The following is a 17,195-nucleotide window of genomic DNA, read 5'->3' on the forward strand; positions in this document are numbered from 1 at the left end:
GAATAAATAGCAGAGATATATTTTGTATTATTAGAGGACATCAATCAAACGACTGAATCTCCGCCTACTCATAAACCTACTTCAACAGCAGCTGCAGTAAACTCTACAATTGACCCAGACACAACTTCGAGCACAAACTCAAGGACAACCTCAACAACAACACCAACAACTTCTACTACTACTGCAGTCGAATCAACAAGCCAAGCTATTCTTACATCCACGACTGAATCTCCAATTTCCACCCCTGGTTTGTTTGTTTTTTTACACCAGACTGTATATTCTCGACATTTTTCGTTGAATCGTATGACTATGTTGTTGCGATGAACAGGCCCGAACCTCACACAAATACTCAATTCTCAATTTCAATCATATATCACTGCATGGTGTTTTACATATCCATACTGACATGTCACATTCTAATATACCACACATGTGCTTTCTTTACTAAGGCTATCTTCATATTTTTTTAATACTATCATTATGATAATACTTCTGCTACTTCTACCGATTCTAGCACTACTGCAACTACTACTAATGGCTGATACTTCTATCTAACAATGGTATTACTCCAATCCAAATAGAGTGCACTGCATGGCAATTTGTGTGTGTTTCGAACGGGAGGTGTATTCCAGACACGTATATTTGTGACAAATGGGACGACTGTGGTGACTTTTCTGACGAACTTGCATGCAAAAGTATGTCAAAACACGTTGGAATATACATTTTATTTTCACAAGATATATAACACTGAGCAGTGAGACACATTTGAAATTTTAATGAAACAACATACTGTTCTGATAACAATGCGTTTTTTTATCGTAGATGTCACTTGCAGATATTCAGGAAAATACATTTCTGTATTAATTTCCTGTTTTTGTTTAAAACTTCACACATACAATTTTGCACAATTTTAAATTTAATATTATTTTACCTTGCAAGGGACTCTTTGACGGTCAACGTAAAGTCAATGATGGCCTATATAATTCGTTAGTGCACTAACAATAAACCCATAACGTTACATTTCCCAGATTGCACGGAATTCCGATGCTCAGACGGTGCGTGTATACCACATTCCCAGCGCTGTGACGGTGTATCACATTGCGGGGACAAGACAGACGAGCTTGGATGTCTTGGGCTGGACAGAGGTAAGGCCTATTTTGAAATATCCATAAGTATAGTCTTATGAATAATATAATACAGACGGCAGTTTGTTAGACTTTCGAATGTGTATTACATTGTTTCTAGAAACATTCAGCTTGACGATGTATTTGAAGTCCACGGCTAACGTTGTTGGTGTTTCTCATGTGGTTCTAATTAAGGAATAACACAGACCACTGAGGATCTCTTTGTATTATAGTGACCGACCACTGATATAGGTAAATGAAGGAACATAAATATGTAACGTATAATAATAAATGTGTTATAAATGACTTTGACTGTTTTTGCGAAAAAGTGTATTATAGTGACCGACCACTGATGTAGGTAAAGAAGGAACATAAATATGTAACGTATAATAATAAACTTTTTCGCAAAAAGTGTCGGTAATTATAACACTGATTATTACTTGTACTTTCACACGGATGCATTGGAAACCAGCACAGACTTGAATTGTAATTAGGAAACAAAACTATATAAAACATATCGCACGATTTGACTTTCTTTTCAGACTGTGAGTCTGGCCAGTTCCTATGTGCCCGCTACTCTCAGTGTATACCAGAGGTACTTAGGTGTGACGGCTTTCCACATTGTGTTGACGGTACAGACGAATGGTATGGCTGCAACATTAGTACCACCGCAAAGCCACACATAGGTACACATCTATACGAACATCAATTTATAACAAAATATGATAGGAAAAGTACATTTACATGATTTATTCCCTTAGATAACATAATTTTAAACGTTATAATAAGTTTTAATTGTAAATACTACTTGTACGCCGCTGTTGTTATTTAATATTGGTATGTTTGATGTTGGCACGTTTATCAGCAATTTCAGCGCTTTGATTTCAATGCATGATTAGCTCTATGAAATAATAGGAACATAACATGATCAAGAACGGCGGTATGCGAGTTCATTATCTGTAAATGAAGGATATGTTCAAAGAAAATGTACTCTCCTCTAAAGACTTTGAGGTTCGACTGATCGACGGACAGACAGACACCACGGGAACCACGAGGCGGGGGCGCGTGGAGTTGCGTCCGGCTGGAAGTAACGTGGATTACGGCACCGTTTGTGGTAACGTATGGACGGAAACTGAGGCAACAGTTGTATGCAGGATGATAGTTCCGGGGTATGTAACATTAACAGTGTCCTGTATTTTATTAAAACGGATTATATGTAAAACGTGGGATAAGTACATCTGAACCTATCTGCAATCTTTCTTTTAAAGCGTCAGCTACCATAATGACAAAATTATAAGTTGTTAATAGTATCTATAACCAAAATTAGACTTAGCTACTTAATATTTCAACCCTACTCTGTTAAGTTTAAACATATTTGTTCAGTTTAAAATTACAAATATAGCAGTACGAAAATGGTAAAAGGATAGGAAAACAAGCAATGTAATTGCTTATATTAATTCGTTTCTATGTAGGAGTGTACAGTTACAAAATGCACATAATAAGTTTATGATGTGCACCGTATAAGAAATATCATTTTAAATAAGCCTAGTGATTTACAAGGACTGTTAAAAATATTTTTACATTTATCTCGAACATTTTTAGAACAATAAAATATGCACAAATAATCTGTCACCCAACCTATCCCGAGGAAGAGAAATCAACCATACACTGTTTACCCAAATGTTACCTTTCCTATGAACTAGTTTCAGTGGGATCGCACATGCCTTACCAAGTACAGTGTTTGGGGAGAGATCACGTGATATCGTGTTGTCCCACGTGCGGTGCTATGGTAACGAGACAAACATTGGACAATGCCAGTCACGTGGTTTTGGACAAGACACAGTCCACTGCTCCCACAGTCAGGATGTGGGAGTATCCTGTGGTACAGTAATACGACTTACTATTATTATGATAAGTCTATATTCACTAACACTAAAGCCAGACTCAAGACTCAAATCTTCCAATATTTTTTTGTTGTAAAATAAGCACTAAAGAGTTGAATTGTTTTTTGACTAGTTTTTACTATTAACTAGTGCTATTTACAACATTTTGTAACCTTTAGCAATCCTATTCAAGAGTCTGATTTTGAATCCAAGTACAAAAAATGTTACCGTGTTTCGAGATAAAGATTTTGGAGAAAACGGACAACTGTTTCATTATGTCTGAAAATCAAGAACCAGATAATGCAACAAACTGGTCGAATGAAATTGAAAGTGTTTCACACACGTCATTCGTTAGAGAAATATTCCCCCCAAAATGTTCTCATTTGATACCTAAGCGTCCTAATTACCCTTTGTTAGCATTGTGTAGAGTCATTAGGATTTTGTAACTATATCTTGGCATGGTTTTTGACTTTTCAGATGGTCCAGTGGACGTTCCAGAACCTCCAGATATTGGACAAGGACTGGGTAAGTGTTCATGACTAAGTGGCTGCACTATAGACAATATCATATATAATACGGAATTGTTATTTACAAGCATTTTTAGGACAATATGTTCGGAATATACACTCAATACATTGATTTCTTTTCGATGAAGTGTACTATTATTACTGTATTATAAATGTCGCTTATTTGAAAACAATCAATATTAATATTCCCCGACTATTCATTTCAGGACAAACGAAATTTCAGTATCACCATTTATGTTTATTTCCTCAGCCGTGCGCCTTGCACGTGGCAGCACGTGTCTCGAGGGTCAGGTTCAGGTGCGGCACGCGGGGGAGTGGCGGCCCGTCTGTGATGACGGGTTTGGGGAAAGGGAGGTTACCGTCGTCTGTCGTATGCTTGGATTTACGTGAGTGGTAGTAGACATTGTAAGATTGTTTTAATAGTATGTCCCTGCCCATTACCGGCAGTATGGTCAGTCACTAACGCATACTAAAGTTTTCGGTGTCAAACGGAATATTACAGTATAAAGCGGGGTTTAACGTGCACGTGTGGGTGAGATTTCGCCAGTAGAAGTTAGTTTTGGCAGGTTTTACACAATGGCGTAAAGGGACACATTATGTGTTGATGCAAAAAAAAAAATCTCGAGGCGTTATTATGTTGATCTCAGTTGACTGTAACGATCAAAATCAAAACAGTATATGACTTGATTACAGTTAAAAATGATTTTTTTTAAAATACGCTGCCATAAATTCATAAGTTAAAAAACGCCAAAATAATGCTTATATTTGTATATGTTGAGTAAAAAGTAAAGATGTTCCTTCTAGTTTCTATTTTTTTCCGGAAACATGAAATGGCAAAGTTATCAATCTAATCACAAGTGATGCAATTCCAAAATGTGTTTTTCCATCCTGGGCCAGTATTTCTGTGGTTTCCTGACACCATCCCTCTCTTGTGAGCATTCGTGGTCGCCAGCTTTTACCAAATTTTCTACTTAATTTAATAGCTATCCATCGTTTCAGTGCTGGTACGGGTAAGGTCAAGGACGAGTTTGGTATTGGGGATGGCCTATTCTGGTTGGACGATGTAAGTTGCCATGGTAACGAGACCGACCTGGCACAGTGCGAATCACTCCAACGAGGCGAACACAATTGTGAATACTATGAAGCTGTTGGAATCATTTGTGGTTAGTTTGATTGGCTTTTTATTGACACGAAACTGATCATTTGTAAAAAATTCATTGTTTCGAAAATAAACGACATGTACGGCAAAAATCAACACAGTAGCCTCAAACGGCACTCCCACTTACTGACGGTTTTGACTTTTTATTTTGTGTCTACGAATAAGCTGATTGAGTACCAATTCTTTCCTTATATGATTTCATTTCTTGATCCTATTTTAAATTTAATATTATTGATAAGTTATCATATTTCATTTAACCGACGTGCATTTCTGGCTAAAATCGTCGTCAAAGACCTTTAAATCATCCTTACAGATGGAGATCCGGCCATCGAATGCGCTGACATTCCCTGCTCAACTAGCGTCAACTGTTCCTTTGACGAAGAAACTTGTTGCTATGAGTTCTCCGCACCCTCTGAGCGGGGTCGTGGTCCTAACCCCTGGAGTTGGGGCGTGCCACAAGGAATCGACATATCAGGTGGACTACTATGACTAAAAAATTATCCTTCTGTGTTGATGTTATTGTCAAAATCCGCATGGTTGATTTAAGCATACCATTTCTTTACATGTATGCATGATTTTTATTTGATGTAGATACTACATAATATCGTTTTCCATTATTTCCTCTGTATTGATTTTATATTACCATTTTGTAACCATTCCATAGCAAAATATGTATTTCATAACATATTAATTGATACTATGCTGTTTTAAGGTCGAGTGGTGTATTACCATAACGAGTTCGGGAACCAAGGTGATACGGCTTACCTAGCTATTCCCAACATAACATACACTGATCGTCTCTTAAAACTAGAGTTTCAGGTACGCATTAGATTCTTAGATTTGAGTATTTAATAATATATATGTTATTTGTTTTCTGCTTATAGTTTAAATAAGTGGTATATCAAAAGGTGAGATGTCCACCAGTTGAAGCATACCGAGCAAATTACGGCTTAAAGGGTTTGGCACCAGATGGTACACAAATCGCCAAATACAGTTTTTCCTCAAAAAAAGCCTAGATTCCTCAATGCATGCTAGTATGAGGCCGATAAAACATCACTTTACCTGACATGAATAAAAAAGCAACAATCATGCTGCTGTCTCATCTGTGTTTCCCCGTTTATGATAGCGCATAATGTTTAAATCATATATGTTTATGAACAAAGAAAAAAACTGCTAAACAAACATGTGTCGTAAGCGATGTGAAAAATCAGTAGGTAAGATTCAATGCGTTGTACAAGACGATATCAATTTTATGTTTGTTTTTGACAATTTTCTTTTTTTTCTTGCAATTGTGTCAACTGGTGTCTAGCTACTTTCGTAATAAAAATAAAATGAAAATCATGTTATTTTTATAACTTCCTGTATGTTTATTGGCTGGTTATACCGCTATGTGATTCGTTGTGCTTCTTGTTATCAAAATACATAAAACATCAACAGTACCTGCTCCGATCATCCGGTTTCTGTTCGTTGCGGCTTGTAACGAGTAACGGATCAGAGATCTGGGGCAGCGAAACAAAGCCTGCAGAGCTGGAGAACACGTGGATCCACCATTGTGTGCACTTACAAGGCGATAGTTCGCGCAATGAGGATGCAACGGGTAGGTCTATGCAAGTGCATATATTCCAGTGTTGTTGTTACTTTTATTGACTAAATATAGCATTCAATGTTTCTTCTACTAATAACCTTGATGACTTTGTAAGGAAAGCCTGTTCATTGAAGTATTTCTTTTCCATTCTCCCAATTTGCCGCTTTATAGTAAAAGTGTAATGTTATTAAATCTTCTTGAACCGATAAAACTTAGTTAATCATTTATTTTCTTCCTTGTTTGTGTATCGCTTAACATTATTGTCCGTTTCAAGACCTGGTTCAATTTGTCGCAAGTCGAGGATCAAAGGCAACACTGCTTGTTGCATTAGATGACATATCTCTGACAAGAGGGCAATGCACAGGTAAGTTAAGCAAGAACTAACATAATAAAATAATTGATTTATAGTTTGGGAGAACATCCTTACTCTAATTTTTGTAATAGTTAAGTAAACATAATAGTTCATGGTTCAATGTTGTTTGTTGGCATCAAAGTATAGCAGAGTGAAACCGGGTGAGTTTATGCAATCTGTGGTTCTGCCAATTTGTTTATCCAACACTTTATAGCAGTACTATTCCAATAGCAGTTAACACATTATTTTCGTGAAACAATATTGCATTCTAGACGGTATCCGTGTTCAACCATGCACTTTTGAGGATGTAAACCTATGTGGAGGGCGCATACATTGTACGAACTGTGCCGATGAGTATCGTTGGCACTTGGTTGCAGGAGACATTAGTGTTGTAAACGGTGTGACAAAAGTCAACAGTTCCCTGCCAGGTAATAAAATAAAATAAGTGTGTATAGGTTTAATATTTATATGCACTTTTTCAAACTTACTCTTTACGTTTGAATAAAGCATTTCGACGCGTAGAGAAAACATTAGAAGCTTAAAATGCCCATATTTTTATTGTTTTTGTAGGTCATTTTCTACTTGCCGATGCATCATTTGGATCAAGCGGGGACAGGACTAGAGTCACATTTTCTCTGTCTGACACCAACGCAATGCACGGACTGACTTTCAGCTGTTTCATAGCTGAACATTTGAAAAGTTCGCTTGTGGTAAGATTATTTGATCGCAATAATCTTGATGCTTCCTCAACCTTCGCTCGTTCTTTCTTTAAAGGTCATATTGAATAGCCTTGTAAGCACAACTTGTATGCACTATGTCCTTTATTTCCCTTTTTGAATGGATGTCATGGCTTTGTGGTAAAAAATATCCTAAACAAACAAACGAAACAAAAGATATAATCTGTGTATGCATACAAACCATTCATAAGTTATAAACGAAATTCTTCTTAGTACTGATAAAATTTATGTGAAATGTGCCTTCATGGTTCATAATTTATATTTGTTTTATTCCGAAATAGGTTCATTTAGTTACGGGGACAGAGGATACAATAGTATGGAGTTCAGATGAGGCGTATATGGATTCAAATTCATGGCAACGCGCATGTGTAACTCTTCCAAATTATGTAACCAGTAGCCATATTGCGTTCGAAGCTATTCGTGGCGATGGAACGTTTGCCGACATCGCAATCGATGATATTGGACTAGGAGAACTTTGTAAACGTAAGTTAAAGTTATTTTTGATTTTTTGCGATCATTACATATACATCCGGATTCTTTCATTCTTAGAATAAGCAAATGTAACGGTCCGCTGTAGGCCGAAGTGTATATAAAGACAAGTCGATCCCTTCATGGCTGAGCATGCATTTCTGTGAAAGGAATCTGTTGACCATATTGGCCTCGCACGTTACACAAATATGAATAAAACCATACTTTAATTCTGAACTTTCCAAGATCCGGCTACCTGCGATTTTGAAGACGGATTGTGCGGTTACACGGTCCTCTCAGCCAATTCGAGCAAATTCAGATGGGCACACAGCAATGACGCTGGTAATGAATTGAAATAATAGGATTTCTTATACATTAACACCCGTTATAAGTTAGTATGCATAATCCCCCAACAGTTAGAATTACAGTGAATTTATTCAGGAATAGGACAATTTTTTCCAAACTTATTTGCTATACGTGGATTAAGATTTCAGAAAGCAGTTACCTACACACTATTCGTGTAATTTGATTTCTCTTATTAGTATTCCAAGGCGAGCAGCCAGCCGTCCGGCTCGTGGGTGGGGAAAATCAATATGAAGGACGTGTGGAGGTATTTCACGACGGAGAATGGGGAACGGTATGTGACGACAGTTGGGATGCAAAGGACGCCGCGGTCGTATGCAAGCAGCTTGGCTTCCGGTTTGTTATTAGTTTGTGATATATAGACATAACAGTTACACTATAAAATATATGGAACCAGTTTAACCGATGATAATTTAACACCAGGGGGTTATAAAGTGGCCATTTGGATTGCGACTATTAACGTCATTATCGATTAATTACCCTAGTTTTAATCTTTTATTTTTTTCCTTAAATATGATAAGCCCCATTTGTCCCGTCAGAGCGGAGAACGCACAAGCGTATACAAGGGGTCATTACGGATCCGGTGTGGGATACATCTGGATGGACGAGGTCAGTTGTGAAGGGACAGAAACCAGTTTGGCAGAGTGTCCATTTGATGGATGGGGACGTGAGGACTGTGGTCACTCCGAGGACGCCGGTGTTTCCTGTGGTAAACAATTTCAGTGGAGTATTTTAATGCATGTAAGGATATCACATATATGCCTGATGACCCCTTTTTATTAGGGAGTTATTTGCAATAGCTTCATGCATTACAAATGACTTCTTAAACAATACGATAAAGAACCTGTTTTGATTAAAATATTGCAACATAGGTCATTTCACGTCCGATGGTAGATGAAATAAAGATCAAATATAAGAGGTTTTTGTGGTCATTTATTTTACATATTATTATTTCGTAGCCATCTTTACATTAATAACAAAATGAAATTGGGCCGCCGGTAATCATAACCGAACATGAAAGTTATTGAATTGATTAGAAAACCAGCTTATTGGTTTGCTTAAGGTGAGGTTAGTTGCATAAGGCTAAGCAAGTTACAAGAGACAATGATATATTGGTAAGTAAATTTGCGTCCTATTAGATGTAAAAAAACAATTCGTTTGATATATTGCTGTTTTAATGTGACCTTATTGATGTAATATTCATCATCAAATATATAAAATTCGTATTCGTAACTTAAAAACGCTCACAATCGTTATGTATCTCTTTACCACAGACCCTGGCTCAGACCCCGGTGAAATGTTAGGTGGTCATATCAGGTTGTACGACAATAGTGCGCCCTTTGGGCTGTCTTCTAAGTTGGTCTCTCGGACATTTGACGTTAAAGAAGATACATACGTCATGTTCACTGTCAGGATCGAGGCCACCGGCACATTCCGGGTTTGTGTATTTTCTCTTTATGTTTTGTACTTAGCAACGTATTAGTATGTGGATATATGTTTTTGAAGAATATTTCGTAATGGTAATTAACTATGTTTGTTTGGTCTAGAATTGGTCTAAAACATTGGAAAACATCGGTTCCAATTAAGAATATATTTACCAATTAAAAATGTATTGTTCATTATGTATTTTAGACATTTCACATATAAACACCTGTATAGCATATAGGTACATTGATACCACCGACCACCAAAACAATCGAATGCATTTCAAGGCTTTCTAAAAATGTATAAAATACCAAATGTATTGTAGTATCTATTGGTCGACGAAGGCAACAGTGTCGTTCTAGAAGGTGGACGTCTTGGGGTACAGTACGATAGCGAAGAAAGAGTGTGTTTTGATTTGATTGGTCTTCCGCTGCGGGGCGTTAAAGTCGCGTTCGAGGCTTGGACAGAAGGGTCTATGTTGGCGGACAAAATGGGACTCGATGAGGTGGCAGTAGCTAGAGGCAGATGCAAAGGTAAAAGGCCCAATGAAATGGTTTTATTGTAAACAAATTGTTGCAAAATCTTGAGTTTTTCATCCAATTTTGTTTGTAGCATGTGAAGAAATCTATCATATTTTAAGGCAACTACAAATAAGACACTAGTATTCGCTATACGACTTTCCTTAACACAGCACCTATTTTTAGTATTGCAAAGCTGACAAAAAGATACCGAAAGATTCTATTCCATCAATATACAATAAAGCAACTTTTTATTAGATTGAATGCATTAAAACCTTCAGATATAATCGTCAACAACTGCGACTTTGAGAAGAACCACCGCCTTTGCAAAATAGCAATCCGTTCTGCGCCAACCCTGGTGGACGGATGTACCAATGACTACACATGGAGAAGGCTGGGCGGTCCTTATTACACTTCCGGTGTTGGTGACCACACGACTGCGAGTGCCACTGGTAATGAAAAACCATATGAGGATATACTTTTGAAAATAAGTAAACATTAGATCATGTATAATACCTTCCTGGCATGATTATAACATAATATATTAATGTTGCTACTCGTTCATTAAATGTATCTTATCTGTGATATTCAAGGTTTGGCTACTTCTCGGAATGGATGCGTATTATCAACCTGCAAATCATTATTTTGATTTCTTACTTTTGATGCTAGGAGTAAACAAGAAGCTCTTTAAAGTTTCGTAACATAAATTTACTTACTTACTTATTTTGTTTAAAAAATACATTCTATGTCCAAAATACTTACTATTTCAGGTCATTACCTTGAGATTAAATCGTCACCTGCATTTCTTGAAAACTCGAAAGCACATGCTGTATTTACCAATCCCGAACCCAGGAAAAACCGACGCGTTATTGTTCACTACAGAGTATTTGCAGTTGAAAACAATTCTGGTAACTAAGGGGTAAAGGGAATGAAATTGAAAACGAAATAAACATCATATTACTCTAATGTCTAGGTGTTCAATGTACAAATAAGATTGTCATTACATCAATCGTTATGTGTAAAACTTCAGTGTCTGGTAAACTCATAAATTTGTATCATTTTTGAAAAGAAATTGTTTACTTATTACTGATATGCCGATTTATTGGATCAAAGAAGACTATAAATTAAGTTACTGAAGTTTACCGTATTATTGAAATAAGACGTGAAATTATCTCTTAAAATGGTACTTTTGTATAATCTCTTCTACACTTAAATCTTTTTGAATTGATACAATGTGTGATAAAATTAAGGCATCGAAACCTCACATCATTGTTCAACATGTACATTTGTCATATCTAACCATTGTCAAGACAAGAACACGTTTAACTCACTGCAAGTATTGAAAAAGAGACAATTGTGTAAAAGTTCATATATACCAACGAATTGATCCAACTAGATTTTTTTGATCAGTTTTAGAGGTTGTTACTCGGATAAATGGAACCCTTAAATCAGCTATATCCCTAGTTGCAAAACTGACGTCACTCCCTGCATGGCACAGCGCATGTACAGATATTGAATCAAGTTTTGAGAGCATCGACGTTGTTGCGGAAAGAATTAGCGCAATCATTGACGACGTCCAATGGGACACTAAAACGTGCTTTGGTAAAGACCCAGTCCTTTATTATAATCTAAAAACTTTAAAATATGCTTAAAATGTTCAATTATATATATATATTAAAAAAGTTATGAATTTAATTGTTCTAACGTTTTCGGGTATTTATGACAACACATTTAATATGACAATATTTCATCTGAACATTGTGTTTGTAGTCGGGTTATCATCTATACATTTTGTACGCATGTTTCAAAGTTATTTTGTATTTAATTTAGATTCAGACGTTAGTTGCGATTTTACGGATCAACAGATGTGTGACTACGTAATGGAGCCCGGCTGGAAGTCAATTGTTGAGGATGATGGTTAATAATACATATATATAATTGCAATAACATGAATATATATTGTTTCTTTATCTATTGATGATTGCCCAAAAATATTGTATATTGATATAATGATACAAAGAACGTAACGAATAGGACATTCATATATTCTGTATAAAAACATATTTTAGCAGTGTATTATGTTAGTGTATAACCTTTTCGCCAATGTTTTGTTTTTGTTTTTTAATTATAGAACACTTTCTTCGGGCATTTGGGAACGAGCACCAGCTGCTCACACCCAAATTCGGAACCGAAAACGATTCGTTTTGTATTGTATTAACGGCAAGGGCATCGAGTGATAATTTGGTCGCAGAATCTCCAGAACTCATTGTAACATTGTTAGTGATTGACTCGAGTAATGAAGAGACGCAAATACCTATCTGGGATCCGGTAGTCCCTGTGACGAGTATTCTTTGGAGTAACGTGAACATAAAAGTTAGCATCATTACTCCATTGGATTAGGTTTCTTATACGACTTAGTACTATGAATATGTTTATGATACCATTCTTTAACGCTTATGTTTAGTTTCTTAAGTCTAAGATAGACCTCACAGCAATCAATCCAGTTCACATGACGCAGAAACAAACACTTTAAAAATATAACTGTTAAACTAATGGAGATACTTACAGTCAACAGCGTTGTCCTTTCTTCAGGGCAGAATGAACTATCTATGTTTTCTATTCAATTTATACACACATTAAATATCTTAAGACACTTCAAAAATAATAATGATTAGTTGGGTTTCGCAATGTTTCATCGACTTGAATTTCCGGTACATACATATTGTGTTAACCGTTCTTGTGATCTTGTGTATACGTTTCAGATTCCGTATGACGGACTCTTTAGAATCCAACTATCAGCAAAAGGTTTAGATGACAGCAATTTTCTTGATGTTACGAGAGTACAACTGTCAACCATATGTGATGTTCATGGTATGATTTTACGCAATGTTATTTATTCCTCTTCCTGATAGTTTATCGCGAACATGGACATATTTACATCAAAGTTATTAATGGAAACTATCAAATACATTTGGTATCCAGATTGCATCGCGCGTGCATTCAGTTAATTGTTTAAAACCCTATCTTACTTATCAAAATGGCGTCACAGACGCACTAGTTATACCGTAATTCATAATTTCAGAATGCCAAAATGGTTTTGTTTCTTGTAAAGGAAGACTTTGCATTCGGGAAACAGAGGTTTGTTTCAATCTCGACCTTTGTCCTGAAGCCTTGGAAACATTTTGCAGTGAGTAATTGCAGATGATCATTTACAAAGTATTGTAATGGTGCTGTACTCCATCACATTTTTTGTTGACATATCTACTATCATAAGAACGAATATTTATTGTTATTGTGTTGCTTTCTACAATTTGTAGAACCGACGGTGAACTGTAGTTTTGATAGCCAATACAGTTGCGGATGGAAGCATACAAATGCCGCTGTTGAAGATGGTTGGTTATAGCAGTATGTTATCAATATATTAGTTAACTATCCAGAGTTTGTAACTGTATTAGTGAATAGAAATCTTCTGTTTTCAAATTAACTTTTTTCAATACATATTTAGTTATCTCCCAACTTTGTTAACAAATGATCTTTGATTAAATCCATTTTTCATGCTCAATTCAAGGGAAACTTCTTCTCCTGGAAACCCGGTTAACAATTACGGAGACACCAATTGCAAACATTAAAGAACCTTCTTGCCTGCTCTTCAAGGCTTTTGGGGATCGATATAAGGCACAATTGAGGGTCAATGCAAACACTACAGGGGAACTCATCGAAGTCGGAAATTATATAACAAAATGGAATAAGTGGGTCGAATACAAAGTTGCACTTTCCGTTGGTATGTACAGTATAATATTTGAGGCACAAAACGATTCGATCAGGATAGATGATGTCCGGCTGAAAAATGGGGCTTGCAACTATGGTAAGAGTCATGAAAATATATGTATGTACAATAGAAAATAGGATCATGCATCTTCATTATTGACAACATAACGAGGTATTCCTATATACCAAGAATCAACATTTATTGAAAAATCGGCATATTGCCTTTGGTCGTTATCTTTGCAAACATATCAAATGATGGCCAATACATGAATTCATTTATGAATATTATACACATTATACATATTATAGAGAACACTGCATACAGGTAATATGATATAGAATGAATACATATTCATACGATTTTATAGAAATGTAGTAGTAAACTGTCTCATGCCGGTTTCTTTATACGATTTATGTATTTAGTTATACTCGGAAAACATGTCTAGTATAAAAAAATCAGGCGTTAGAATTCAAATACACTTGCAGATTGCAACGACGATGAATCCTCTTGCATGGAAAGTGATGCATACGGCAACACTATTTTGCAATGTATCTCAAACACAACATTTTGTGATAAAGTGTTTGACTGTGGAAGTGGATTTGACGAATTGAGTGATGACTGTGGTAATGCTCGTAGTCAAAATCTCAAAGTTTTTATTTTTTCGTATTTTTATTTCTTTCAAAAATTGTTTCTTACATAGTATAAATAATATGATGCATTGTCTAAATCTGTTTTATGAAGGCTGCAAAATATGGTTAGAGATGAATGTACCAATTTGAATTGAATAAATATACTTTGGTTTAGATAAAATGTAAGCTAGTTGTTTATAGTAATATTTATTGGCAATTGGAGAACATAATTTGAATGTTAGTGAAAAATCATGTCGCTCTTAGTTGTTAATTGATATGTTAGGAATATACAGATTATTCCATTCTCTTTCAAAATGAAATGTATCAAACGAGTTATTTTAAATAAATATCAAAACATATTTACGACCTGTCGTACTGATTTACTGATTTATGTGATATTATTTTTAATTCATTTGTTGTTACGACTCTAACTACATTCAACCTGGATCTATTTACGAGAACATTTCTCAACGCTATTCACTTATATTGTCAGATGTTAAATATATGACACTAGTTATACATCAAAAACATTTACTCACGTTTCATAAAAGCGACGTCATTTATGTTTTAAACAATCAAGGAATTGAAATTCAGATTAAACTCAATACAATTATATTTCTTTATTCAGAAAATAGCATTTCATGCGATTTTGAAAATGCGGATAACCCATCTTGCGGGTATAATTTGGGGAACGGAATTAATGTGCATACTATTGGAAAAGGTAACATTGTTTCATACTAAACATACATTTCTACTTGATGAAATGTTCGAAACATTAATAATTATAATATAAATGACCATTGAGTCCATGCCACAAGGTTCCAAGTGATATTATAATATTGACGGCTCTCGTATTTTCTGGCGTTAACACTAATGATTTTGCGCTTCAAAGAATACATGATACATTTTTCAGATAGAACGGTTTTGATATATGACTACACTGTGACTGACTCCACCTTTATTCAAATGGGAATTTGGAATCTGTCGAGTACACGCTGTGGAATCAATATGAGCGTTATAACAAATAGCGTAGACAGCGTCGACTCAGAGGACAGATATGCATATTTTCGTATCCAATTGCACGGCACAGATTCTGTGGTTTACACCTTCGGATCTTATTTGGACATATCAGTTGATAATTCTTGGTATTCCTTTATAACAGAAAGCGACAGTCTTTTCAAGTAAGCAGAACACCAGCCATTGCTCCAGGTTTTATTATAATAGTTAAGCAACATTGTAAACTATTTCAAAAAAGATTTGTTTTTAAAAGTGTGCACCCAAGCACAGGATGAAGCATCATTTAGATATTTTGCATTGATTTATCTATGAATTTCAAACATATATGTTTCAATTAAATACATAACTAAATAAAACAGTGTTCACCATCTCCAAAAAAGAACAGCACATGCTTGAATAAGAGGAACAGCAATACCAAGCAGGAACAGTACATAGCCGAAGGACGACATACGATTTATGTATTCGATTTGAGAAATAACAAGCATATTTCAAATTGAAACATTTTAATTCACTAACCATTTATCTTTGAATCAGACTTGGTGATCAGGGCATACCGAAGGTACCTGATGGCCTGTATTTAGTGACACTAAAGATGTATGCTAATGGCGTTATAATTGGGATTGATGATGTTTCACAGCTAGATTGTACAGGTATTAAATAAGTATTTATTATGATATTACTTACACCTTAGCCTTAAAATAGATTATGTAATAAATATAGCGTTAGCAAAAAAAACATGCCATCATAATTTTCTTCGGCTGAATATAGGATTCGTTATAATCTGAGCTTGTTTCTGTAGTTGTTCACATAGGTATTATTGAGTAAGGAAAATTTATGTTCAACTGAGTAAGATACTAAAAGATGAACATTTGAAAACTACCAATAGTAGTTATTTTCTAATTGTCGTGGCTCAATGATGCAAATCCTTTCCTTTGTAATTGAAAGTAAAAAAATGCCAGGTCAAAAAGTAATTGCAACATAATTATCTTAAAAACTTTTGCATTAAATACTCGGAATCGTTTTCCTTCGTCTGTTGATATAGTTGAGAGACCTAATTATAGAAGTACTAGGGATTTACCCATTTTTTTATTATGAATTGCTTAGCGTAATGCATATTTGGATAAGACTTTGATTTACAATTCAACTGTATTCAGGGTATTGAGATAAGTTTGAGGTTGTGCATGTAAACAAGTTTTATCTCCCAGTAAAAGTACATTTTGTTGACCGTTTCAAAGCGGTACCCAATAATCCATGATAAAGGCCCATATTTTTATACATTCTATATGTAAGTGTATTGTTTGTGGATTTGTGTGTTGTTTTTCTGTGTTTCTGATTTTGGCCTTATGCCATTGAAAGGGGCTTATTTTTAGGTTTTTGACTGCTGTACGTTTTCGGTAATTTTCATATACATTATTGCTTTGTATAAATTATTTGACAGGTGTTCGTGTCTTATCGTGAACATTACACAAAGGAACACTATCGTCCCAAATACTGTGCTCATTGTTCTTATCGTATATTCCAGTTATACATAACAAGACAAGTATTGATTAATTGCAGTTCGACATTGTAAAATTTCAACAACAGTTGTAAGAACGAATGCATTGCCCGATAAAATATTCTTAATTTATCGTTTTTGATA

General features: G+C 35.3%; 1 protein-coding gene across 4 annotated transcripts in view; it reads left to right on the forward strand.

Annotated features, from left to right (window-relative positions):
* The window catches only part of LOC128207044 (uncharacterized), a 54,826-nt gene that overhangs the window by 6,718 nt on the left and 30,913 nt on the right, over nucleotides 1–17,195 (forward strand). For 3 of the 4 annotated variants that reach the window (XM_052909852.1, XM_052909853.1, XM_052909855.1), the window contains exons 8-41: nucleotides 35–247; nucleotides 582–695; nucleotides 1,029–1,145; nucleotides 1,667–1,810; nucleotides 2,128–2,293; nucleotides 2,828–3,006; nucleotides 3,485–3,532; nucleotides 3,785–3,920; nucleotides 4,534–4,697; nucleotides 5,007–5,168; nucleotides 5,406–5,512; nucleotides 6,131–6,290; nucleotides 6,553–6,642; nucleotides 6,903–7,058; nucleotides 7,201–7,340; nucleotides 7,649–7,850; nucleotides 8,082–8,177; nucleotides 8,378–8,534; nucleotides 8,738–8,907; nucleotides 9,473–9,636; nucleotides 9,949–10,156; nucleotides 10,423–10,593; nucleotides 10,912–11,049; nucleotides 11,552–11,743; nucleotides 11,972–12,058; nucleotides 12,273–12,514; nucleotides 12,904–13,012; nucleotides 13,224–13,328; nucleotides 13,459–13,533; nucleotides 13,710–14,006; nucleotides 14,396–14,533; nucleotides 15,168–15,260; nucleotides 15,453–15,720; nucleotides 16,091–16,206. In XM_052909852.1, coding sequence (XP_052765812.1) covers nucleotides 35–247; nucleotides 582–695; nucleotides 1,029–1,145; nucleotides 1,667–1,810; nucleotides 2,128–2,293; nucleotides 2,828–3,006; nucleotides 3,485–3,532; nucleotides 3,785–3,920; nucleotides 4,534–4,697; nucleotides 5,007–5,168; nucleotides 5,406–5,512; nucleotides 6,131–6,290; nucleotides 6,553–6,642; nucleotides 6,903–7,058; nucleotides 7,201–7,340; nucleotides 7,649–7,850; nucleotides 8,082–8,177; nucleotides 8,378–8,534; nucleotides 8,738–8,907; nucleotides 9,473–9,636; nucleotides 9,949–10,156; nucleotides 10,423–10,593; nucleotides 10,912–11,049; nucleotides 11,552–11,743; nucleotides 11,972–12,058; nucleotides 12,273–12,514; nucleotides 12,904–13,012; nucleotides 13,224–13,328; nucleotides 13,459–13,533; nucleotides 13,710–14,006; nucleotides 14,396–14,533; nucleotides 15,168–15,260; nucleotides 15,453–15,720; nucleotides 16,091–16,206 — 5,124 coding nt within the window. The remainder of the gene's footprint in view (nucleotides 1–34; nucleotides 248–581; nucleotides 696–1,028; nucleotides 1,146–1,666; nucleotides 1,811–2,127; nucleotides 2,294–2,827; nucleotides 3,007–3,484; nucleotides 3,533–3,784; nucleotides 3,921–4,533; nucleotides 4,698–5,006; nucleotides 5,169–5,405; nucleotides 5,513–6,130; nucleotides 6,291–6,552; nucleotides 6,643–6,902; nucleotides 7,059–7,200; nucleotides 7,341–7,648; nucleotides 7,851–8,081; nucleotides 8,178–8,377; nucleotides 8,535–8,737; nucleotides 8,908–9,472; nucleotides 9,637–9,948; nucleotides 10,157–10,422; nucleotides 10,594–10,911; nucleotides 11,050–11,551; nucleotides 11,744–11,971; nucleotides 12,059–12,272; nucleotides 12,515–12,903; nucleotides 13,013–13,223; nucleotides 13,329–13,458; nucleotides 13,534–13,709; nucleotides 14,007–14,395; nucleotides 14,534–15,167; nucleotides 15,261–15,452; nucleotides 15,721–16,090; nucleotides 16,207–17,195) is intronic. The other variant, XM_052909854.1, reaches the window with a different exon arrangement.

The sequence above is a fragment of the Mya arenaria genome, chromosome 10 (assembly GCF_026914265.1).
Source record: "Mya arenaria isolate MELC-2E11 chromosome 10, ASM2691426v1".
Classification (NCBI taxonomy): Eukaryota; Metazoa; Mollusca; class Bivalvia; order Myida; family Myidae; genus Mya; species Mya arenaria.